At 35.4% G+C, this 25,398-nt stretch overlaps 1 protein-coding gene and 1 long non-coding RNA gene across 4 annotated transcripts; both read left to right on the top strand.

Annotated features, from left to right (window-relative positions):
• The first annotated feature begins 317 nt into the window (after positions 1 to 317).
• Positions 318 to 23,204, top strand: LOC112009225 (adenylylsulfatase HINT3). 3 transcript variants are annotated; one of them, XM_065778191.1, is made up of 8 exons: positions 320 to 690; positions 1,802 to 1,857; positions 5,973 to 6,030; positions 7,003 to 7,069; positions 12,458 to 12,513; positions 12,732 to 12,785; positions 12,869 to 13,020; positions 13,137 to 13,259. In XM_065778191.1, exons 1-7 carry the CDS (start codon positions 481 to 483, stop codon positions 12,980 to 12,982), a joined length of 615 nt encoding a protein of 204 aa, XP_065634263.1. In that variant the 5' UTR covers positions 320 to 480; the 3' UTR covers positions 12,983 to 13,020; positions 13,137 to 13,259. The 3 variants fall into 3 exon arrangements, with proteins under 3 accessions (XP_065634264.1, XP_065634263.1, XP_065634262.1); XM_065778190.1 differs by lacking the exon at positions 13,137 to 13,259 and having other exon boundaries at positions 12,869 to 13,094; XM_065778192.1 differs by lacking the exons at positions 12,458 to 12,513; positions 12,732 to 12,785; positions 12,869 to 13,020; positions 13,137 to 13,259 and adding exons at positions 22,669 to 22,724; positions 22,922 to 23,204 and having other exon boundaries at positions 318 to 690.
• On the top strand, positions 20,409 to 21,472 carry LOC136069531 (uncharacterized). The gene is made up of 3 exons (XR_010630757.1): positions 20,409 to 20,489; positions 20,643 to 20,816; positions 20,898 to 21,472. It is a non-coding gene; the product is annotated as an uncharacterized LOC136069531 (long non-coding RNA).
• Positions 23,205 to 25,398: the final 2,194 nt, after the last annotated feature.

Genomic DNA, 25,398 nt, shown 5'->3' with positions numbered 1-25,398 from the left:
CTATCCTATATATGATAAACCCAAAAAAAAAAAAAACAATAGTATTACTTAAATAAAAAATGCAATATATATTTTCATTGTTTGATTTAATTCTATCATCTATGTGATAAACCCAAAAAAACAAAAATAAACAAAAACAAAAAAATTGACCAATAACATCATTATAATTAATTAGTCCCGTGCGGTAGCACGAGATTACGTACTATTATATACATATTTGCAACTACTTATAAAACTTAACATGCGTGATAAAAACTTAATTTTCAAAATATATAGCAATATTAATTTCTCTTTTTACTATATATATATATATATATATGCAACAAAATTTCATACAAGTCACACATTTATTCATTCGTTTCTCTGGATAAAACCAGGACCAAAACCGACGGCCATTGTCTCCATCACTTTCTCTCTCTCTCTCTAAAACCAATATGGCCATCGCTATTGCTGTTTGCGCGAAACGGTTCGTTTTATGACATGGAGGAGGCAAAGGCAAAGAGGAGGCTCTCCATTCTCTGTTCCCATCTCCGTCCACTCGGGGCGTCGGATTCGGGTCACGCTCCGACCCACCTCATTTCCTCACGGGTTTCCAATTCGGACTCTGAGACTGAGAACAACAAAAAGAATCTCCACCAAAACGACTGCGTTTTCTGCAAGATTATTGTCAACGAATCTCCGTCTGTTAAGGTAATAGTTCACCTCAATTTTAATATTTCCTTTTTTTGATTTTTGTTAAAAGAAAAATTGAAATGTGAATTTTAAGGTTTTTCACAATTTGGATTTCCAATTTTAAATTATTTCATTTTATTTTATTGCATGCACAGGAAGAAGTAGAATTTCGTGTTCTCAATTTTTGATTTGTCAATTTATTTTTTTTTTTTGAGTCTCTTAAGTACACTTGGGTCTCTAAAATCAAGCTTATGTGCGATTTAAATCACGACGGGTCTTTAAAACCCGTCTCAAGACCCGTCGTGGCCGGAGGCTTGGGATGACCCGTAGACCCAGACATTTTGGTTGGTGGGTGGGGGCGTGTATATGTGGTTTACACTCAAAGACGGGCCCAGTCATTTAAAAAAATGATGCGGTTAAACTAAAACTGACATGTCATTAGTTTACAGGGACTAAAAGCAATAGCTTTTAAGTTTGTTACAGTCACTATTAAGTTTTTTTTACTGCAGACTAAACCTGGTTACTTTATATTTTAAGGACTAAAACTGCTCATGCATGTGAGAGATATATATAAGATGCATGCATATTAATGAATCTCAATGATAAATATTTGGACCGATTGATAAAGTGTGCTGATTTCATAACCAATTATAATTTGTACTCTTGCCAAAAGCCACGTAGTTGAATTGTCATTTCTCTATGCACAAAGTGCTTAGGGGACCGGGAAAAAGGGTTCGAGCGGCAGGGTTAGTAGCATATTGTAATTATCTCTAAAAAAAATTTATAATTTGTACTCTCAATTTCTATGGAATATCCAAATGTCTTGATTGTGGGGCAAAGTACAATATCTATTTTTTCCCCTTGGAATATCTGTTTTTTTTTTTTTTTTTTGCTTGAGAAGATAATCATATAGAACCAAATTTCTTGATTTTTTTATGCTTCAGACATTTGTGGTTGCAAAAATATAAAATTCCCATATGAGTTCTTCAGAAAGCATTTCAAGTCAAGACCTAATCCTATGCATAATGTAAAGCTGCTGCCTTCATTTCTTGTTATGCTGTGAAAATGCATTTTCTGATCACTTTGGTTCTTCCTTTTACTTATTCTACAATTGAATTTGATTTTGCAGCTCTATGAAGATGATATGTGCCTGTGTATTTTGGACAGAAATCCACTGAGTCATGGGTAAGGTATCATACATCCAAGATGCAATTTATATCTTCTTGCTTGGTATGGCTTCATTTTGCTTTATGATTGCGAGTTACTGTGGTTTAAAGTTCACGTCTTAATGGGTACTATTAAAATATTAACCCTTAAAAGTAATGTAGCTTTTACCTATTAAATTTTTTCTATAGGTTATGTTACTTGAGAGCTTAAAGAAATGTCTAGTGTTACTCAATGCACATACTATGCCGACCCTTATGTCTTTTATAGCCTTGGGGTTTCAAGTAACTTCTGTCTCTGCAGATAAGTTAGGGAAGGTTTTCCATGCTGAAGCTTCTTTTATTAAAGCCGTGATAATTGCAGTTCAATCTGTATTATTATTACTTGGCCCAATGCCATAAAATGAATTGGATTAGTTATAAGGCTTTTTTTGCTTCTAGCCAATATATGCCACATCTTAAGCATGAATTACAATTTGGTTCTGAATGTGAACACAATTAGCACAGAACTAGCAATTCAAAGAGCTGAATAATTGATCTGATCAGTAAAGCAGAAGAATGATGTTTAGATCTTATTCTGATATTGACATTATGGGGTTTATTAGAGAATTGACAAAACTGTAGAACTGCTAACAGAAGTTCTAAGAAAATTGCTTGAAGTTGGTTAACCTGCAAAAGTGCCTCCTCTGACTTGACCCAAGCTGATCCAGGTGATTCCAAAATTTTAGTTGTTTCAGTTGACAATGATATCAGTTACTGTCGGGTTTTCATTCTGACCTGAAGTTTACCAAACTCGAGCAATTCTATGGGTGCAGAGGTATCAAGGTGCCATTTGTTATAAGGATTAGACCCCTCCACTCTTTTTACACAAGTCCTTATCTTATCTCCTCCTCCCCCTGCCCTTATTTTTTTTGCTCTTCCATAATCTCTCTCTCTCTCTTTCTCTCTCTCTCTCTCTCTCTCTCTCTCACACACACACACACACACAAACACATCATCCACTCTAATCCATGCAGTTATGCAAGCTCCAGAAACTCAAAGAGGACAGACTAAGAGTTTCACTTTCTCTACTTCAAAAAGGTTTTCATTCTTTATAGTAGTCTTAGTTAGGAGGTTTTGTGTGAATTTAAATTCTGGTCATTTTTATTTTATGGATTTTTGGTGCAATGGCAAGTGCCTTCCCCAAAAGTGACAAGTTGTGGGTTCGAGTTAGGAATCAACCTCTCAAAAAAAAAAAAAAAATTTAGGGTAAAGCTACTTACCAATCACCTCTCTTAGACCCAGTAGAAAGTGAGAGCTTTAAGCACTAGATACGATCTTCTTTTGTTATTTTATGGATTCTTGTTCTTGGCAAGTCTAGTTCTAACTTTGTTGCTGTTAAATTTGTTTCGTAGTCATTCAATGATAAATTCCAAAGAATTTATTGGTTTGTGGTTGGAATGAGATTTTGGGTCTGCTTGCTGGCTGTTGCCCTTTTGCTGCCATTGTTGCTTGCTTTAATGACATCCAGCCACTATTCGTTAACTGACTCACCACCCATTGAATCCAACCAGCTTGACTGGCTATCCGAAAAAGATCGGCAGCCGATAAACCAATGCATATCGATCTATATCAGGTGTTAAATTTCCAAAGTGATTGTACTTGGATCAAGTGATGGGTTGACCATCAACCGAAGCCCAACTGACCTATGAGCAGCGCTAGATCTAGGAAATTTTTATGAGATTGTACAAAATTTCTGATTATTTACATCCTGTTCTTCTTACAAATTAATCACTAAATACTTATAGATGACTAATTTGCCACCATACAAAACCCATATACATTCTCTCAAATTATCTTCTTTAACCTACCTCATAATGACAGCTAGAAATTGTTACCTGAAGTCATTCCTTGTTAACTTCCTTTCTTTGTACTTCACAGCTTTTACATTCATTCTTTCATGCGTACTCCTTGAGAAAGAGCTTGTCACTAGATATAAAGCTTGCCTACAATTCAACATCTCCTTTCACAGCTTTCTGCATCTCTGCCCTGGTTACCCTGTTATTCTTCTGAGTTTTCTGAGGGAAATATTGCCAATGAAGAGATCCTGCTTCCTTTAATCCGTGCTAATAGCTGTTCAATTCTTTGTACTCATAAACAGATCATTTTGACACCACCCGTGAAAACAGAATCGTAGTATCTAATTATAAATAGGTTACAAATTCTAAAGCCTACCAGAATTAACCCTTCTTTTCTGGGCTTGGGGTGAGGGGAAAGATTGGGATATATTTGCATCTACTTGTGATGCTTCTTGTGTTAGTCATGCTGGATACATCTATTGACATAAGGTAAACGTGTGAATCAATTTGCAAACCTTGAATCAACAGAAAATGGTTGTGCTAGAGGGTTAGGATGAGTTAGCATGTTTATGTTGAGTGAGCATCAGGGATCTTAGCAAATCCAATGAAACTGGAAATTCAGCACCAACTTCAATCAAGCAAATAGTCAAATACTTGGTAACTGTTTAAGATGAGGTTTTTCTAAAGGCATTAACGGAAAACCTCTTAGTGCTAATCCAAACAACATATAAGTTTTGAAACGAACTCTAAGGACCCATTTTTAAATGAAACTTGATTTTTTTTCTTTTCTTTTTTTCTTTTCCTTTTGGTGGGGGGGGGGGGGGTGGGGGGGGGGGGGGACCTCACTATTGAGAAGGTGCCAACTGGATTGGTAGAAAACTAGGATTGAGGTTAGAATGATGGGAGAGAATGCCTTCAGCATATAGCTCATAGGCCTGTTGGGCCGCTACTGGTGAAAAAATCTCAAGTATCAAAAGTAAATATAACATGAGTAATTCAAAGCACATCATAATGCCAATGAGCTCTAACTCAAATGGTAGTACCTTCTCCCATAAAAATGGGTGAATGGTGAGGTTGTGGGTTCAAAGCCCATTGGGTGTGTGTGTGTGTGTTAACTGCCAATTCACCAAAAAGAAAAAGAATCCAAATTACATTGTTGTATTACTATCATGGAACTATTAGAGAGAGTTTTGGAACTAACCAGGTATCAAAAGCTTCAAAACTTAGATTGGCGAAAACTGAATTTTTCACCTAGTTAAATACATGAAGACCCACTTGATATGCTAGCAAGGCTAAAACTCGTTTCCAGTGCTCTAAACGTTTATTGAATAAATATTTCTGAATTTTACTAGAATGTAGTGACTTGTAAGATATTGGTATGCTGGCAACCCTGAATTAGACAAATATGGTGTGATAATATAAGCTATAGTGTTATGGAAGGCTTGATAGAGATGACAACAGAAGTTTGCTTTAGCGTTGTCAAAATGGACTAATGGTGGACACTTCAAACTTGAAGGTTGAGTAAGATTTTGGATTAGTAGCTTAATGTTTGGGTAAAGCTTACATTGGGAGAAAACGATGCAAAGTATTGTGAATAAAATTGCTATCAGTTATTACTATAGTTACCTTCTTGTCAAAATTGAAAAATATAGTGACCACTCACCATTCTAAGAGATTGGGATGTTGAATGCACCAGTATTAGAGGGTCAACAAAGTTTATGCTTTTTTTTAATTCTTTGTTGTTCCTTTTTTTTTTTTTTTTGGGCACTGGAAATGTTAGTCATTGCACAGTTATAATTGAAACTTGGATCTACCAAATTTTGCTTCTAGTGATGAATCAAGGTGCTTGAGAGACTTAACCTATTCTTTTGTGTGTGAACCTACTTACCTATCAAAAACAAATTTTGTGTGTGAAACCTACAATGTGATTCAGAGATAAGAATTCAGAATGCTGTTATGCCAAGCATTATGTGCCACCTGAATGCTTTCATGCAATTTTTTGTGCCTTGATGCCTCTTGCAATTCTTTCATCCCATTGGAATTCTGAAACCCAAACACCTGATTATTTTCACTTGCTGAGTGAAGCTGTATTGCATCCGTTTATCCTATCTTGGCCCCTTCGACACTAATTGGGTGCACCTGCAAATTACAGGTGAAAAAGGAATGAGTTGCTAAAATTGGCTCTGAATGGATCCAAAAATTATAAAATAAAAAAACCAAGAGATGCACTGTTTGTGATTTTCTTTTGACATTATTATGTCTTCTATTTATTGTATTTTGTCTTTTCTTTGTTCCCCAGGCATTCTCTTATCATCCCAAAATCTCATTTTTGTTCATTGGAAGCCACTCCACCATCTGTAAGTAAATTTAAATGAGTATAGTCAGTTTGTATCACATGACATCTATGTAGATCCAATCATTTTGTATTATGTTTATAGAGATATGATCAGTTTGCATCATGTATAGAAAGCCTTCACAAATTTTCTAGTGTAGACATTCATAACAGTAGTGTTGCTTTCCTTTCAAACATCTTTGTATTAGATAATGTAGTTAGTGAATTTCTTTAACTTGTGTGTCAAAATCTATTATGCGCAAGTGCATGTGTAAGAAGATCAACGGTTAAACCCCAAAGAAGTGAAGTTAAAATTATAATTTTTGTGAGCCCTATTTTTTACTTTTGTTGTTGTTTAGGAGCACTTGGAGTGACAACATGCATTTTAACTATAGTCCCCCCACCCTCTCTCTCTCTCTCTTTCTTTGGTAGGCATTTCTTGATCGTCAATATAACTTATTTTCTTGGGCCAAACAAGAAATTCAAGATAGGGAGGGCCGAAGTACTAATAATTATGAAAAATTAGTCAACTTAGAAGGTTCATAATATCATATAGGAAATAAGAATATTTGGGGTACACACCTCTATATTTAATGTAAAATTAAACTGAAATATAAAGTGTAAATCTTGAAATTTTAGTAAGTTTACCCCTAAGCATATATGTAGTTCTGCCTCTGCTTCGTTCCTTGAATTCAATGATACCTGTGGGAGATTTTTTACATATGCACATGCATTTTTTCTTACCTATATAGATCTTGTTGGATGTTCTAAAGTTATTCAAGGAGGCTAACAATTTTTGATTTTTAGAGCTTCATCTCATGATATGTCAACTCTCTCATTTCTTGTACATCTATTAAGCTAAAGTTCTTTGTTATTAGTATCTGTGCAAGGAGTGCAGAGCAGTAAAAGGATTTATAGAATGCCTCTCTCTTTCACTCTCTCTCTAGGCATCCAAATATAAATACTTTTCATGTCTCCTAGTCAACTTATTGTGCAGGTGATAGCTGCAATGTGTTCGAAAGTGCCCTTTATCAGCAGTGCAATAATGAAAGCTACTGATAGTGGTATGTACTTATGGCTCACTGCAATCACAATTATGACTGTTCTTTTTTTTCTTTTTTTTTTTAACTGAAAGAGTATAAAAATTAAAATGGCCACCTACATGATTACCTTACTTAATGTTATTGCTTAAAATACAAACAGCATGGGAATTTGATTTTTCATTAGAAACAGTTTGTAGTGGCTTTGGGTTTTGTTGGATTGGGTTGGCTATATTGTGACGATGCAGATGGTCCAAAAAGACAACATATACTGGTCGTTGGAAAAAAAGCCACCAATCTACTCCATGTCATTTGTATACTTGAATTGTACTCTTCTTTTTTCTCAGAATTTTGAAACTCTACAATTGGTTGGTCTAGGTGTCGAAGAACCATGCTTCATGAAGCAGAAATCACTAGTTCGAATCTTGTTTAGGTAGAACCAACACTCAGTAATCTTGGGCACAAGTGCACAGATTCAAGTCTTGAACGCAGTCGTTGAAAAATATCTAAAGACACCCCCCTTTACCACACTTTGGTGGGATTAGTGCCATTTAATAAAGTTTATTATAAAAAAGTTTCAAAAAAAAGGAAAAGGAAAAGAAAAGGGCACAGTTGTACTAGGAGGGAAATATACAAGAAAACTAAAAAAAGCAATGGAGAGAAACAAAATGGAAAGGCTTCATTTGGATGAGCTTATTTTCACCTCAAAAGAGAATGTATGGCTTTTTAAAGTATGACCTTTTTAAGGTCTAACCGTATTTTTACACAATGAACTAAATAAACTGATGAAAATAAGCTCACCCAAACGCAGAATTCAAAAAGTACAATGATCCATGCTTAAAATTCTTAGATAGTTTTATTTATCAAAGAAAAAAAATTCTTAGATAGTTATGCCTATGATGTCCATTATGCATGCCAGAATTTTGTTGTTTGGATGGCAATATGTATCATTAATTAAATGCACAAACCCAAAATTCCATCTATAGATATAAAGTAGAAATTTTTTTTGATATGGATTACACTAATGAGATGATTCTAACTTAGATCAACATGGAATGTATGGGCTATAGGGAGAAAAATAACCCCAGCAGTAAATTTGACATTGAGTCTCATAAGAAGTTATTTAGGATTCAACCAGTCAGTTTGATACCTGGTGTAATATATAAAGCTATGAGCATGCACACATGCACACGCGCACACAAACTGGGAGAGCAACAGCTTGGTTACGGTGGGCAATATGTTGTGATTTATTAATTTCATGACACACACACACACTCCCATATATATATATATATATATATATGTATCTGTTTGTGTTATTTACAGCCATTAGGTGCTCTATCCTATTTAATCTGGGAGAGCTACAGCTTGGTTAAGGTTGGCCGTATGTTCTGATTTATTAATTTCATGATGTACCACCTTCCATAATAAATAGTCTCCATCTTCAGTAATAGACTAATAGTTGCATTGATTGAAATAAGACCTGATGAAAGTGGTCCTCTAATTTAGGTTTGGCTTTTTTTTTTTTTTTGATTGGTAAATAAAAACTTCATTGAAAATAAAAAAAGAGGTACAATAACGAAAGCAGTTCCCCAGGTACACAGGTAGTGTACAATGGGAAACAAAGCTTTAAACAAAACTACATGTATCTAAAAAATCCAACAACGAAGATAAGATTATATAGCAGGAATCTGATTAAGCAACTAAATAGTTACTCACAGAGAGTGTTGGTATCATGGTACAATGGGGTCACTGATATTGTGCTAAACAGCAAGTACACTGCCCAAGAGGCAGGATCATTTAGTAGTCTTTGGATAACTGCTGTGGCAGTTTTAAAATTTCATGGAAAATTAGGTATTAGAGAACCAATTTTAGATTTTCTTAACTATAAAAATCGAAAGAATACAAAATAAAAGAAAAAAGGTCTACCATATTTGTCTTGAAAGGAATGCTAGATCACATGGGGGAAGTGTTAGTACAGAAAGGCAGCTGATTCAGAAAGTATGTCAGGACGTTAGGGGAAGAGTTACTTGGTGTAAGAATATTAAAAAAAAAATACGAACCAGGATTCTCTGCAGCATGTGCAAGATTCCTAACTTTGTGTTGGCTTCATGAGTTGTTTTGGTGTTCAAAATTTCTGGTTGTTGGTTGTCCAGCATATGGGGCTTGGCAACAGTCTTGGTACGGATACTCTGTTGTGTTTCTATCTGTTAGTTTTATGTTTCTCTGCTTTGCAGGTGTTGTTACTTTATTTTGACTATTGAAATCTTATCATTCATCTCCCCCCCCCCCCCCCCCCCCCCCCTAGGGTGGGGGGGCCATGGCCCCCCCAAAATTTTAAAATTTTTTAAAATATATATATACAATTATTTTTATGTTTTCAAAATTTAGTCTAAAAAATATGAGTTGGCCCCCCCAAATATTTGAATTAGTCCAATAATGCTCTTAAAAAAAAATAATTGGTCTAATAGTTATAAAGATATAACTTTATTTTTCACAATTCTATTTTTTATTGTAAAATGTGCTTTTATATTTGTTAAATATTAGATAAAATTTGGTATAAAAAATGTTCAAATCTATATTTTTTAACCCGTTATGTGACGATTAACAAGTCATTGACTCATTAAAAAAAATTTGTCACTAAAACTATACATGAAATGTGTCTTTAGTTGCCATATAATGTGTTAAAGCAAGGTAGCTTTAAATTTGTTTGGAGCCTAACTTATTTCTCCAAGTTTTGGATCATTCATGTTTTTGAAAATTTCATTTGTTCAATTGAAAGATTTTTTTACTTACTTTAGCATAAAATTTGATAATTTGTGTTTAAAATGAAACTTTTTAAGATTTTGACTATGAAAATAGAAAAAATGAAATTTATTTTATGAAAATCGCTGTCAAAAATAATTTTGATTGAAAATACTAAGATCTTTTTTTTTTTGTTGGGTGTGTGTATATGTATAACTTATCAAATAAAAAAGTGTGTATATATATGTGTGTATATATAATAAAAAAGCGTGCGTGTGTGAATATATGTGTGTGTGGGTGTGGAAGTTGTCTTGATAAATATATTAGCGTCGCAACTTGGCCCCCCCAAACAAAAATTCCTGGCTTCGCCCCTGACCTTACTTAATGTTATTGCTTAAAATACAAACAGCATGGGAATTTGATTTTTCATTAGAAACAGTTAGTAGTGGCTTTGGGTTTTGTTGGATTGGGTTGGCTATATTGTGACGATGCAGATGGTCCAAAAAGACAAAACATATACTGGTCGTTGGAAAAAAAGCCACCAATCTACTCCATGTCATTTGTATACTTGAATTGTATTCTTCTTTTTTCTCAGAATTTTGAAACTCTACAATTGGTTGGTCTAGGTGTCGAAGAACCATGCTTCATGAAGCAGAAATCACTAGTTCGAATCTTGTTTAGGTAGAACCAACACTCAGTAATCTTGGGCACAAGTGCACAGATTCGAGTCTTGAACGCAGTTGTTGAAAAATATCTAAAGACACCCCCCTTTACCACACTTTGGTGGGATTAGTGCCGTTTAATAAAGTTTATTATAAAAAAGTTTCAAAAAAAGGAAAAGGAAAAGAAAAGGGCACAGTTGTACTAGGAGGGAAATATACAAGAAAACTAAAAAAAGCAATGGAGAGAAACAAAATGGAAAGGCTTCATTTGGATGAGCTTATTTTCACCTCAAAAGAGAATGTATGGCTTTTTAAAGTATGACCTTTTTAAGGTATAACCGTATTTTTACACAACGAACTAAATAAACTGATGAAAATAAGCTCACCCAAACGCAGAATTCAAAAAGTACAATGATCCATGCTTAAAATTCTTAGATAGTTTTATTTATCAAAGAAAAAAAATTCTTAGATAGTTATGCCTATGATGTCCATTATGCATGCCAGAATTTTGTTGTTTGGAGGGCAATATGTATCATTAATTAAATGCACAAACCCAAAATTCCATCTATAGATATAAAGTAGAAATTTTTTGATAAGGATTACACTAATGAGATGATTCTAACTTAGATCAACATGGAATGTATGGGCTATAGGGAGAAAAATAACCCCAGCAGTAAACTTGACATTGAGTCTCATAAGAAGTTATTTAGGATTCAACCAGTCAGTTTGATACCTGGTGTAATATATAAAGCTATGAACATGCATGCATGCATGCACACGCACACACACACACACACATATATACTATTTAAACTGGGAGAGCAACAGCTTGGTTACGGTGGGCAATATGTTGTGATTTATTAATTTCATGACACACACACATACACACACACCCATATATATATATATATATATATATATATATCTGTTTGTGTTATTTACAGCCATTAGGTGCTCTCTCCTATTTAATCTGGGAGAGCTACAGCTTGGTTAAGGTTGGCAGTATGTTCTTTTTTTTTTTTTTTTTTTTTTTTTTTTGATCGGTAAATAAAAACTTCATTGAAAAAAAAAAAAGAGGTACAACAAAGAAAGCAGTTCCCCAGGTACACAGGTAGTGTACAATGGGAAACAAAGCTTTAAACAAAACTACTTGTATCTAAAAAATCCAACAAAGAAGATAAGAATATATAGCAGGAATCTGATTAAGCAACTAAATAGTTACTCACAGAGAGTGTTGGTATCATGGTACAATGGGGTCACTGATATTGTGCTAAACAGCAAGTACACTGCCCAAGAGGCAGGATCATTTGGTAGTCTTTGGATACCTGCTGTGGCACTTTTAAAATTTCATGGAAAATTAGGTATATGAGAACCAATTTTAGATTTTCTTAACTATAAAAATCGAAAGAATACAAATTACAAGAAAAAAGGTCTACTATATTTGTCTTGAAAGGAATGCTAGATCACATGGGGGAAGTGTTAGTACAGAAAGGCAGCTGATTCAGAAATTATGTCAGGACGTTAGGGGAAGAGTTACTTGGTGTAAGAATATTAAAAACAAAATACGAAACTGGATTCTCTGCAGCATGTGCAAGATTCCTAACTTTGTGTTGGCTTCATAAGTTGTTTTGGTGTTCAAAATTTCTGGTTGCTGGTTGTCCGGCATATGGGGCTTGGCAACAGTCTTGGTACAGATATTCTGTTGTGTTTCTATCTGTTAGTTTTATGTTTCTCTGCTTTGCAGGTGTTGTTACTTTGTTTTGACTAATGAAATCTCATCATTCATCCCCCTCCCCCCACACAAAAAACAAAAAAAAAAGAACAGAAAAAAAATCACATCAAATTCAAAGTGCTTAAATATACTCCAATACATTTCTCTGTTTAGAGTGGAATGTGAATATATACCAGCAGAATTGAACTGCTATTTAGTTGTTAAGTTTTCGTCTCTAGTATAGCTTGGAATATTTTAGCATTATAACAACTTAACTGGAAGTATTTCATGCAGATTCATTCAACTTGGTAGTTAACAATGGTGCATCTGCTGGACAAGTTATATTTCATGTAAGTAAATACCATTTTTTTTCCTCTTCATCTATATTCAAGTACCGATATGTCCACTATAAAATATTAAGTCTGGATCTTATTAAAACTGAATGTCAAATGCATCAGGACCACTGCTGCCTGTCAACCATTTTAGTAGACTAGTTTTTTTTCGTTTGTTTTAAAATGTATACATAGGAAAATATTAGCCTTTGCTAATTTTGCTATATAAATTTCAGACTCATATTCATATTATCCCTCGAAAGGTGCATGATTGCTTGTGGCCTTCTGAGGTATGTATCGCCCACTTATATTTCTCAATTTTGGGACAATAACATACATGAGGTAGAGATATGTGAATGTTGATGTTTTGCAGAGTTTACGGAGGCGTCGCCTAAAGTTGGACCAGGATGTTTTTAAACTTGTAGATAGTGTTCGAGAACAGTTATCAGTATCGAACAACACCAAGAATGGTCTCACAGGAAATTAGTGGGTCATTGATCTGCAGTTGTAATTTATGCCATGATGGTGTGCATCTTGTAAATACATGCAGTTTTTCTGTGTTGACTAGCATAAATGGATCGTTTTATTTTCTACCTGTATTTATTTTCTTTACCCCTTTTTTTTGTTTCTAATTTTGTTAGATTGGAAAAGGTGGCTTGTGTTGGAAGTTTAATACTTGCAACAAAGGCTGGCAGGAGAGAGAGCATGGCTTTCACCTTAATACTTAATAGTATTAAAAAAAAAAAATTAAATATGCTTTATAAGACCCTAGTTCAATTTATTTTTTTTATTCACATCAGATTATTAAAAATAAAGGCATAGGTAGATTCACTGAAAACACCCTATTAATCATAGTATATTGTATACACTAAACACTGCTAATTATCTTCTCAAAAAGAAAAAGAAAAAAAAGAAACTGCTAATTATTACTTCTGTATGGTTGCTATTCTGGCATGGTGGATGCTCAACTGTAGGAATCTTTTTTTTTTTTTTTTTGGTTCTTTCTTCTTAGGAATTTTTATCATGATCGGTTAGGATGTCACCACGAGACTATTGAGTTCAATTGAGATCCATGAAATTTGGTGTGGGCTTTGTTTGGTATTGTATTGTGGAAGCCTTTTTTATGTATGGTCATTTCACAAGTATAAGTGCTTGTGGAGTGTTGGGGGGGCAATGGCGGCAATGGCCGGGGTTCAAGTCTCTATGAGGGAACTTCACATACATATATACTTAGATTAGATTAGAGTAGAATTCTATCTTGTGTAAAAAAAAAAAAAATGTCTAAACCATTAGAGGTAGGCTTTGTTAAACCTATGTTTGTTTTTGTGCACCCTCAAACTTCAACGTTAGCCCAAAGAAGACCAAAAGTTACCGTGCACCTTTTCTGCTTACAAAAGAAGCTAGACCCAAAGTTCGAGAAGCAAGATCTGTGAGATAAATAATCTTTGATCTATGTCCATCGGTAGGGTAAGGATCAAAACAATATAAGTCCAGAGGGGAAAAAAAAAAAAAGCAAAATAGTGAGTGTGTAGCAGTAGAATGAGACAGATTTCTTATACTTTCCAGCAGTAAGATGAATTAAACTCAATAATACACGTCTAGTGATAAATATGGATCTGAAACAAAACAATTTCAACTATTAGTAAAGCTCAATATCCAACCTTGAAAGATTCATAAATGATGTAAACTTAGCCATAACAAAAACAATGATTATTATTGCAATAGTAAAAATTGTAAATCAAGATAACTCTTTCAATAATATCATTGGATTAAAAGGGTAGACATAGAGTGTGCTGACTGGAAAGAGTGTGTCTAGTTGTGCACAACAATGAATTGGTCGAATTCCCTTATTTTCCAACCAACTTAAAGGAAATGATCACTGCGATGATAAGTATTTCTCTCCTTTGAGGATGGCGTTCAGTAAAGTATAGTGTTAATGATGAAAATGTGACTATGTGAGGTATACAAGAAAATATTTGGAGGCGTTTCTTAGTGTGGACGGTGATAGTAGTAAGTACTGAATTCCTTTGTTAGAATTGACAATGAAGAAAGAAAGACTTAAGTGTTTGTCTGAAAACAACTTATTTTGTTTTTTGTTGAAATCATGCTAAAGTATATTTATATTTTGAAAAAGTGAGAAAAAAAAGTGTGATTTTAAAAAGTTATACATAAGTTAAAAAGTAAAAACTAGCTTATAATTTGTTTCTAAACACACATTAGTGTTGTAGTTAGGCTTTTTTTTTTTTTTTTTGATAAGTAACAAAAATTTTATTGAAAGCAAAATAGACCCAAGTATACCAGAAGTGTACTATGTGAACAATACAATCAAAGACCCAAAAAACAAAGGTCCAACATCTCAGAAATAGAAAATCAAGAAAATGTTGGTAAATATAAACTCCATTGAAGTAAAGGATGGAAGAAGAAAGACTTAATTTCAAGAATACAATGTTCACATCTCTCAAATATTTTAGCATTTCATTCCCTCCATATACACCAAATTATGCAATGTGGCACAAACCTCTACAAAGCTATATTACGATGTCAGCTAAACCTGTGACACAAGAGTAAAGTGGCAACCACAAACATGGTGGCATGAGGAGTATCCAAATAAGACTGCAACCTAATCCAATTAATTTCTTAAGCCCAACCATGTTGATTTTCAAGCCCAGCAAATAAAACCATTATTTGCCCAACAATTCAGAAGATATTTAAAGTCATTTTCTCTAAGAAGTCAAATAGTATTTAATGTTAGTTTCCTAGGAAACATTCAACCATTATGTCTTATTCCTTCTGACATCGGAGTGTCTCAAGTTCCAGTCGGAGTGTTCCAAGATCTAGCAAGCCCAATCTAATGTCAGTCCAGCCCAAAAACTTTCCTTGAATATCAAAATAACAGCCCATTATTTTGAACACTTTTTATTATTAATAAAGTCAAATAGTCTTTATCAAGTATCTCCTAGGATGAATTAGACTTTATGTTTTATTTCTCCTAGGTAGACTAGTATTTTATTATGTTTCTAAGTTCCTAAAAGTCAAATTTGACTTTGGTCAAGTTAAATGAATATATTTATTATTATTTTTGTTTTCCTATGCTTGAAGGGCTGTTCCAAACTCTATTTAAGCCTTTTGGCTGAATCAAATAAAATTCAAAGTGTATTTTTAGAATTAAAAACCTTGTGTTTTCAGAATATGGATTTCTTCTAAGTCAACTCTTATCTCTTAGGTGGATTCCTTTGGGTGGCGAGTCTTGGTTTCTGTATCTCTTGGGTGGTGTTAATTTGTATCCCATAGAGTGGTGAGCCAAACTAGTTTTGTATCCTTAGCTAAATTCCTTTGGGTGGTTTTATCTGTATTTTTTTTGGGTTTACTTTGGTGATGAGCTTATATATCATTTAAATTATTGAGTATTTTCATTATCCCATAAACCAGAAAATATAAAATATATTTATCCAACCTATCGTCATTGATCATATCGGTAAAGTTTGGGTTGCTCCTTACGAATCTGGTATCAACTTGCCTTGCCAAGAATCAAACACTTTAATGGCCTTTTGCGGCATAACTCAATGGATTCCAAACAAATTAAACAACATTCTCCACAACTCATACACAATAGGGTAATGAAGAAGGAGATGATACACTAATTCTCCACATGCTTGCACATACAATACCAATCTATAATCATAATTCTCCTCATTTTCTATAGAAAGAATCTTTAGACAAAGCAATAGATCATGAAAGAATGCCACTCTAGGCTAGTTAAGGCTCAAGAGACTGTGGAGGGAAGGGGGGAAGAGTAAAACCTAATGGCCGTGTGTATACTTTTTCTCTTTGGGTATTGAAGTTTGGCCATATATTTGGTCTTTGGCTAAAAATGTAGTTGGTCAAATTAGATTTCAAATCATGCTCTTAAATTGACTTAACAACAACAAAATTTCTTCCTCAAAAAAAAAAAAAAAAAACAACGACAAAATTTAGTCCCAAATTTATTTAGATTAGTTTTGGATAAAAATGATACTAGGTTTTTTTTATTTTTTTTATTTATTTTTTTTCAATCTTTTATGTTTGTGCAGGGCTATGCAAGTGAGGCCTTTTTTTCCTTCCATTTTGAATTTTTGATGGAAATTGTAAAACATGGACAATGTGCTACCTTTTTTTTTTTTTCTTTTTCTTTTTTACCTATATTAAATAGCAATGGAAGAAAACATTGTACTCAATACTCAATCCTAAAAGCCAATTAGACAAAAAATTATTCCAAAATTTTAACCAAAAATGAAACCAAAACACAAATCAAATGCCAGTACGTACTTCGCCAACAATAAACCTCACAAATGAGAATTAAAACAAATAAAAAAACCTCTACACACACATATACATAATATGATAGAGATATGTATACCTTTCAAAGGAGAGAGAGAGAGAGAGAGAGAGAGAGAGAGAGATGTAGAAGTGTAGCAGTTCAAAGAAGGTGAATATTGTTAAAGAGGCGGTGGTGGTTTGGTTAAGACTTTCAATGTTGAAGATTAAGCACACAAATCTAACAGAAAATCCAACAAGAAATTATGAAAAAAAATAGAAATCAGAGAAAGAAATTATGAAAAAAAATTATAAATTGGAGAGAGAAACAGATCTATGTTTGGACGAGACCGAAATTAGGACTGAGACAGAGATTGAAGTTCATCTTTGGATGCAACCAGCTTTAAAGCAAATATTGAAGAAGAATTTGTGGCATTTTTGGATGAGGAAAGCAAAGGAGGAAGAAAAAGAAATAAGAGGTTGTATAGGGAGTTAAGGCCAGCCTTAGTATTAGGCCAAAGAGCCGTTGGAGAGAGTAACGGTTGTCTGACTTGATCTTGATGTGGACGATACAAAGAAGTGGGTCCCATTCGGTTGCTGAAAATTACAAAAATGTCGCCATAACTCATTTTCCATCATTTAAAAACAACAAAATATTGTGGTGGAAACAAAACCAATTAAGATGAATTGTGGTGGGGCCTATAAAATTTGGAAAATGAATTATGAAAATAGAGTATTGGGTGGTGAAAATAGAGAAACCAAACATAGCCCTAAGGCTTGTTTGGTTAAAAAAAATGGTGACTCATCATTCAGTTTTCATCACTTATCACTTTTAATTCATTATTCAAATTCACTAAAAATAAATAAATAAAATTTGTTTGGCTTCATATATCGGTATCTATAAGACTATAACTCAGAATTTTGCATAAAATGGTAGGACCCATTTACTGTGTTGGGTCAGAATGGGTAGTTGCCTACCCGCGTGCCCCTTCTCTTTCTTCTTTCTCTTTCAATAATTTCTTCATTTCAAGCCTCTTTCATTTCTTCAGTTCTTACTTTCTTTTCTTCCATTTTTGTACTGATTTTCCAAAAGAAAACTCAAACTCACAATCAAAATAAAGAAACCTACCGACAATGTCTAAAACCCAAAAGAAAACTTCATTTTTAGAAACACCAAACCCAAAAGCCATGGCCCCAAATCTGGAAACACCAAACCCAAATCAAATCTCATTTTGAAACAAACCCCAAACCCCAAAATCCAAAACAAAAATCTTTTATTTAGAAACACCAAACCCAAATCAAACTTCATTTTTCAAACACCAAACTCAAATCAAACCTAGATCTTGATCTTTTCTTTCGGCTCATCGCTGGTGATTGGTGGCGATGGTGGGCAGATGTGGATAGTTTTGGAGGGTCGGTGGCAGCTGTGGTGGTGATGGTAGAATCAGCCACCATCAACAGAAAACCTAGCAGAATTGGCCACCATCAACAACACCACCACCAACGGCCAAACACACCAACATCCATACAAACCCACCTCCATCACAGCCAAAAATTCAAACCCATCAACACAGATCTAAAACTCAAAATTGCGACTCCCTCATCAACACCGGAAACTCAAACCCACAAACATAGCAAATCCAAACTCATAAATCTTTAGATCAGAGACTCGCTGGTTCAATTGATGGCGAAGGAAGATTTTAGGATTTTCGACCCTTCCTTGGTTGAGCTTGAACCGAGAGATTTGTGGTGGTGGCTTGTGGTAGCAGCAACTGGTGGTTTGTGGGGAAGCAGTGGAGGTTCGGTGGAAAGCTAGAAGAAACTGAGTTAGAGTGATCGGTGGAGGCTCTGTGTAGACGAAAAAATGAAGAATGAAGAGATAAGGAGAATAGAAAGAAAGAAAAAAGAGTCTGAGAAAGGAAGAGCCGTTGGGTGCACTGGCATGGCATGACAAGACAAGACAAAGCTATGGGTCCCCAAAGTTGAATGAAATTACCATATTACCACTGAATTTCAGTTTTCAAATTTTGAAAACAATCGAAACCAGTTTTCATTTTCCGTCGCCCACATCTTTTTTTTTTTTTTTTTAATAAGTATATGAGTCATGAAAATAGTGATTCAAAACTAAACCAAACAAATACTCACCCGTGAGATTCACTCGGTTTGAATGATAGATCATGAAAACTGAGTGATTTTCATCCCATCCAAACGAGCTTACTGATTTATTTTTTTGATAAACGAACCTTCCATTAAATTAACTAGCAGAGACAGAGGCATTTTCCTTACAAACAACCTCGATAGAGGGGGGAGATTACCTTTAATGGAACAGAACTCTAAACAAGAATTCAAGGACAATTTAGCTGCAACAAGCTCTTACTGATGTTCTTGGGTCCTAGTGGAGAATGCCTTTGAGATGCGTCCCATATCTGCCCTCATCACGGCTGTTCCAATGTAGCGAAACTGAAAGCCCTCAACCATTTTCCACAAGCCGGTTATCACTGAAAACACAGCCACGAGAAGTTCGTGTTTGATCAATACCACCAACTTGTAATCGTAGATGGATGAGGCATAACTGAATCCATAAGCTAGAATAGGATTACTGAACGGAGCATCCGGTATTCGGGCGTACTCATGGGTAGCTGGATTTAGAAGGAAGAAGTTGTCGGGTCGACACAAAAAGTAGATCAAGCCGCACTTTCTCACTCTTAGAACCATCGACGATGTCGCACTCTCTCCTTCTGAGCCAACAACGTCACATTCAGTTCCTTCACTGCCGACGGATGTCATTTTTGACATATTGTCGGAATTGCAGGTGAAATCCGTTATCCGGTTCAAATGCGTCTTCAAGTTATGGTGCTCATCTCGGAAACGGTTGCTTGAGAGTGGAACATTCTAGGTCAGTAACTTGTTTTTGGAACCGAAAGGATTTTTGTCGTCACTCAAGTAGAGAGAAGAATCGAAGGAGACAAAGATACTCCTCTTGACTCTAGCGCACTTCTGGTGGCATTTTATGAATACGGTTTCTGAGATGAGTGCCATGAATTAGAGGCGTATTTGAACCGGATAACGGACTTCACCGGCAATTCCGACAATAGGTCAAAAATGACATCCGTCGGCAGTGAAGGAACTGAATGCGACACTGTTGGCTCAGAGAGTGAGAGTGCGACATCGTCGATGGTTCTAAGAGTGAGAAAATACGGCCTGATCTGCCCTTTTGTGTCGATCCGACAACTTCTTCCTTCTAAATCCAGCTACCCATGAGTATGCCCGAATACTGGATGCTCCGTTCAATAATCCTATTCTAGCTTATGGATTTGGTTATGACTCATCCATCTAAGATTACAAGTTGGTGGTCTTCATCAAGCACGAACCTCTCGTGGCTGTGTTTTCAGTGAGAACCAGTTTGTGGAAAATGGTTGAGGGCCTTCAGTTTCTCTACATTGGGCCAGCTGTGGATGAAGGCAGATATGGGATGCATCTTATTTGTCAATTAGAAACCAATAGCAGATAAAGAGGCTACGCAATGTCGAATGGCAGAAATGATCAGGCTACTGCCAGAGCACAGGGTTTTGGTGCTTACTACAACGACCACTACATTGTCTTTTAAGTGTCTGTGGGGTTGATGATGATGGAGTGGAACTGGGTTTGGGGCTATTTCTGTTTGGCTACAAGGAAACTTGAGGTTAATTAGTGTGAGAAGGGTAAAAAGCTTTTGAATCATATGGGCTAAAATAGCGGTTCCTGACTTATTTCTTGAGTTCTCAATTTTTGGGTTTCCCTTCAAAACACACACACACACACACACACACACACACTTAGTGGTTTATTTTGTTTTATATATATGTTTTCTGAAGGTACCAGTTGGAGCTATGCTAGAAAGCGTTGGAGCAGAATATTGTTTATTTGGGGACAGGTTGTGGGATGACCACATTGCTGTACTGCTTATACATGAGCTAGGTCACTTGATAAGGAAGCCCCAGAAGGGCATATGCATCATCCTTACCCATACGGTGGCTCTGGTTCAGCAGGTAAGCTGCTATCTATCATGTTGCTTTTGTAATTTGATAGTTAGTTTTGGCTTGTATTTAAGTTTGAGACAATATTTGTAGGTTATATGGCTGGTACATTGTACAATAATGAAGTGATGCGCTTTTTGGCTTGGCTGAGGTTGTAGGTAGAAGTGGGTAGGGTTGTTGCTTTTTAGTGCTTATCTATGCAATTTCTCATTGTGATTCTAGAATTTAAAAGGGGCTTTCTAAATCTAGGTGCTTCAAGTTCACCTTGGAAGGGAGTTTGGCATTTTATCAACAGGATCATGATTATACTATGAAGTATGAACTCATGACCCCTTGAAATATATAAACAAAATCAAAATAGGGTTAGACTACCAGATAATACAAAAGCATCAATTCCTAGAACCAAGGATTCAATTCCTAGAAATTGACCAACCTTGATAGTGCAGAAATTTGGGCTTATTCTTTTAACAGCAAGGTGATATGTAGTGTTTTAGCTAGCAATTAAGGATTGTGTAGCCTCTTTATCTGTTAATTGTGGTCTCATTCGTCAATTGATGATTGATAATTGTGAAAGAAAAATGCAAAACTATAATTATAATTTATGAGGCATGACCCAGTAGAACAAGAACCTCTAATGAGAAATTTTACTTTGAGAGACTGAGACAACCCCACTGGCACCATTCTTAAAGATATGGGAAAACAACCTCTCCACTACTTGCACAATTGCCTTCAGTACCGATATGCTCTTCCTTCTATCTTAAATTTAAATGAAGTATCTCATTTATTTCTTATTCTCTTTGTGATTTGGTGAGTAATGACTTTTCCATCCTTACATCAAAAGTTAAATTTAGATCATATATGGTCTTTTGCAAGTCAAATTGACTCAGACTCTCTACCTTACCAATTAATTGTTTGTAGGATACGGAAGTTGTGTTGAAAATTTAACCTAATTCTCGTAACCTGTGAGATGTGAAAATAGAGAAAAAAAGAACAACCACACTGCAAAAAGATTTATGTGGTTCGGCAATATGTTTACATTCACAAAGTTACTGTGATTTTGATTAAGCAACTAAATAGTTACTTACAGAGAGTGTTGGTATCATGGTACAATGGGGGTCACTGATATTGTGCTAAACAGCAAGTACACTGCCCAAGAGGCAAGATCATTTAGTAGTCTTTGGATACCTGATTTTAAAATTTCATGGAAAATTAGGTATTAGAGAACCAATTTTAGATTTTCTTAACTATAAAAATCTAAAGAATACAAAATACAAGAAAAAATGTCTACCATATTTGTGTTGAAAGGAATGCTAGATTACATGGGGGAAGTGTTAGTACAGAAAGGCAACTGATTCAGAAAGTATGTCAGGACGTTAGGGGAAGAGTTACTTGGTGTAAAAATATTAAAAAACAAAATCCGAAACAGGATTCTGTGCAGCATGTGTAAGATTCCTAACTTTGTGTTGGCTTCACGAGTTGTTTTCGTGTTCCAGATTTCTGGTTGCTGGTTGTCCAGCACATGGGGCTTGGCAAGAGTCTTGGTACAGATATTCTGTTGTGTTTCTATCTGAGAGTTTTATGTTTCTCTGCTTTGCAGGTGTTGCTTTGTTTTGACTAATGAAATCTTATCATTCATTCCCCCAACACCACCCCCGCCACCCAACACACACACACGAAAGAGAAGAAAAAAAAATCATATTAAATTCAAAGTGCTTAAATATTCTCCAATACATTGCTCTGTTTGAGTGGAATGTGAATATATACCAGCAGAATTTAACTGCTATTTAGTTGTTAAGTTTTCGTCTAGAGGGTAGTTTGGAATATTTTAGCATTATAAAAACTTACCTGGAAGTATTTCATGCAGATTCATTCAACTTGGTAGTTAACAATGGTGCATCTGCTGGACAAGTTATATTTCATGTATGTAAATATCATTTTTTTTTTTTCTCTTCATCAATTAAGTCTAGATCTTGTTAAAGCTGAATGTCAAATGCATCAGGACCACTGCTGCCTGTCAACTATTTTACCATTTTAGTAGACTAGCTTTTTTTTGTTTGTTTTAAAACGTGTACATAGGAAAATATTAGCCTTTGCTAATTTTGCCATATAAATTTCAGACTCATATTCATATAATCCCTCGAAAGGCGCATGATTGCTTGTGGCCTTCTGAGGTATGTATCGCTCACTTATATTACTCAATTCTGGGACAATAACATACATGAGGTAGAGATATGTGAATGTTGATGTTTTGCAGAGTTTAGGGGGCGTCGCCTAAAGTTGGACCAGGATGTTTTTAAACTTGTAGATAGTGTTCGAGAACAGTTATCAGTATCGAACAACACCAAGAATGGTCTCACAGGAAATTAGTGGGTCATTGATCTGCAGTTGTAATTTATGCCATGGTGGGTTGACATGCAGTTCTTCTGGGTTGACAGCATAAATGGATCGTTTTATTTTCTACCTGTATTTATTTTCTTTACCCCCTTTTTTTTTTTTGTTCCTAATTTTGTTAGATTGGAAAAGGTGGCTTTTGTTGGAAGTATAATACTTGCAACAAAGGCAGGCAGGAGAGAGAGAGAGAGAGAGAGAGAGAGAGAGAGAGAGAGAGAGAGAGAGAGAGAGAGAGAGAGAGAGAGAGAGAGAGAGAGAGAGAGAGAGAGAATGCATGGCTTTCACCTTAATACTTAATAGTATTATTTAAAAAAAATGAAAATATGCTTTATTTAGAGCACTCTCATCAGGTATCTCAAATGTGCCAAATGTTAAATATTTGGCACATTTGACACATCAAACACAAAAATGAAGGCTCATCAGGTATGCTAAATGTTCCAAAATTTTGGAACATGCTACAGTACGCTCTCATTTTTGAGAGCATACGGACAGAAATGCCAAACACTGTTTGGCTTATTTAAATGGTTTTTCTCTCTCCTCCTATCAGTTCTCACTCCCATCTCACCCGCGTCTCTCTCTCTCTTCGTCTGCAACCCATCTCTCTCTCTCTGTCCATCTGCAACCCTGGCATTCTCATCGCCGTTTGGCCTCGCCGTCTGGCCACGCCGATCTCGCCACGCCGATCTCGCCACACCGATCTCACCACGCCGAGAGACAGACCACCCAAGCTCGCCACTGTTGCTTGCCGTGTGTCGTGGGTGAGATTTTCTCGCCATGGATGGTCGGCTTTGCTCGCTGTGGGTCTAGGTTGTGGGTCTTGGCTATGGTTTTTCTGTTTTTTTTTTTTTTTTTTTTTGGCTGTGGTTTGATGGTGGGTTGGGCAATGGGTGGCATCGGATGACAGATCGGTGGTGGATGGGTTCGGAAGGGCAGATCGGAGGGGCCGTGGGTCTGGGTTGTGGGTCTTGCCTTGGTTTTTTTTTTTTTTTTTTTGGTGGATGTGGGTTGAGTTTCATGGGTTTTAATGGGTGATGATGGTGGGTTATGGCGGTGGGTGGGCTGATTTTCATGGGTTATGATGGCTGATGTTGGTGGGTGTGGGCTGATTTTGGGTTTTGGTTGATTTTGGATTTTAGCTATGGTGGTCGGTGGCAGTGGGTTGGTTTGTCGATTTTGGTTTTGGTTATGGTTGTCGGCAGTGGCTATTATGGGCAGTGGTGGTGGTGGTGGTGTGCTGGGCAGTGGTGGTGGGAGGCTGTGCAGTATATATTACCGTTTGAAGTTTTTTTTTTTTAATGATATTTTAATGTGATGAATATATTATTTTAATGTATGAGATTGAAGAATAGAACACCTGATAAATGAGATGTTGTAAAATGATGTGGTAAAATAGTAAAGTAGGTTTTTGGTGTGTTAAAATGACATTTTTTATAGAATGGCTGATGGGAATGCTCGACCCTAGTTCAATTTATTTATTTTATTCACATCAGATTATTAAAAATAAAGGCATGGGTAGATCCACTAAAAACACCCTATTAATCATAGTATAGTATACACTAAACACTGCTAATTATTACTACTGAATGGTTGCTATTCTGGCATGGTGGATGCTCAACTGCAGGAATCTTTTTCTTTTTTCTTTTTTTGGTTCTTTTTTCATTGGAATTTTTATTAATGTGATCGGTTAGGATGTCACCATGAGACCATTGAGTTCAATTAAGATCCATGAAATTTTGTGTGGGCTTTGTTTGGTACTATTGTATTGTTGAAGCCTTTTTTATGCATGGTCAAGTGTCAGCCATTAGAGGTAGACTTTGTTAAACTTATGTTTGTTTTTGTGAACCAAACTTAAACTTCAACATTAGCCCAAAGAAGACCAAGAGCTATCGTGGACCTTTTCTGCTTACAAAAGAAGCTAGACTCAAAATTCGAGATGCAACATACGTGAGGTAAATAAACTTTGATCTATGTCCGTTGGTAAAGTAAGGATCAAAACAATATAAATCCAGTAGGAAGAAAAAAACCAAATAGTGGGTGTCTCTCAGTAGAATGAGAGATTATTATACTTCCCATTAGTAAGATGAAACACTATAATACACGTTTAGTGATAAATATAGATCTGAAACAAAACAATTTCAACTATTAGTAAAGCTCGATATCCAACCTTGAAAGATTCTAGACCGAAATTAGGACTGAGACTAAG

Source organism: Quercus suber, unplaced genomic scaffold, assembly GCF_002906115.3.
Source record: "Quercus suber isolate HL8 unplaced genomic scaffold, Cork oak 2.0 scaffold_175, whole genome shotgun sequence".
Lineage (NCBI taxonomy): Eukaryota > Viridiplantae > Streptophyta > Magnoliopsida > Fagales > Fagaceae > Quercus > Quercus suber.
The sequence above is the reverse complement of the archived record's forward strand: the minus strand, read 5'-3'. Positions and strand labels throughout refer to the sequence as shown.

Bases quoted from the DNA above. Each gene is read 5' to 3' on its own strand.
- LOC112009225 (XM_065778191.1), top strand. From the start codon at position 481: ATGGAGGAGGCAAAGGCAAAGAGGAGGCTCTCCATTCTCTGTTCCCAT. The intron at 691-1,801 runs GTAATAGTTCAC...TTGATTTTGCAG, and splicing joins ACGAATCTCCGTCTGTTAAG to CTCTATGAAGATGATATGTG. The intron at 12,514-12,731 runs GTAAGTAAATAC...TATAAATTTCAG, and splicing joins CTGGACAAGTTATATTTCAT to ACTCATATTCATATTATCCC.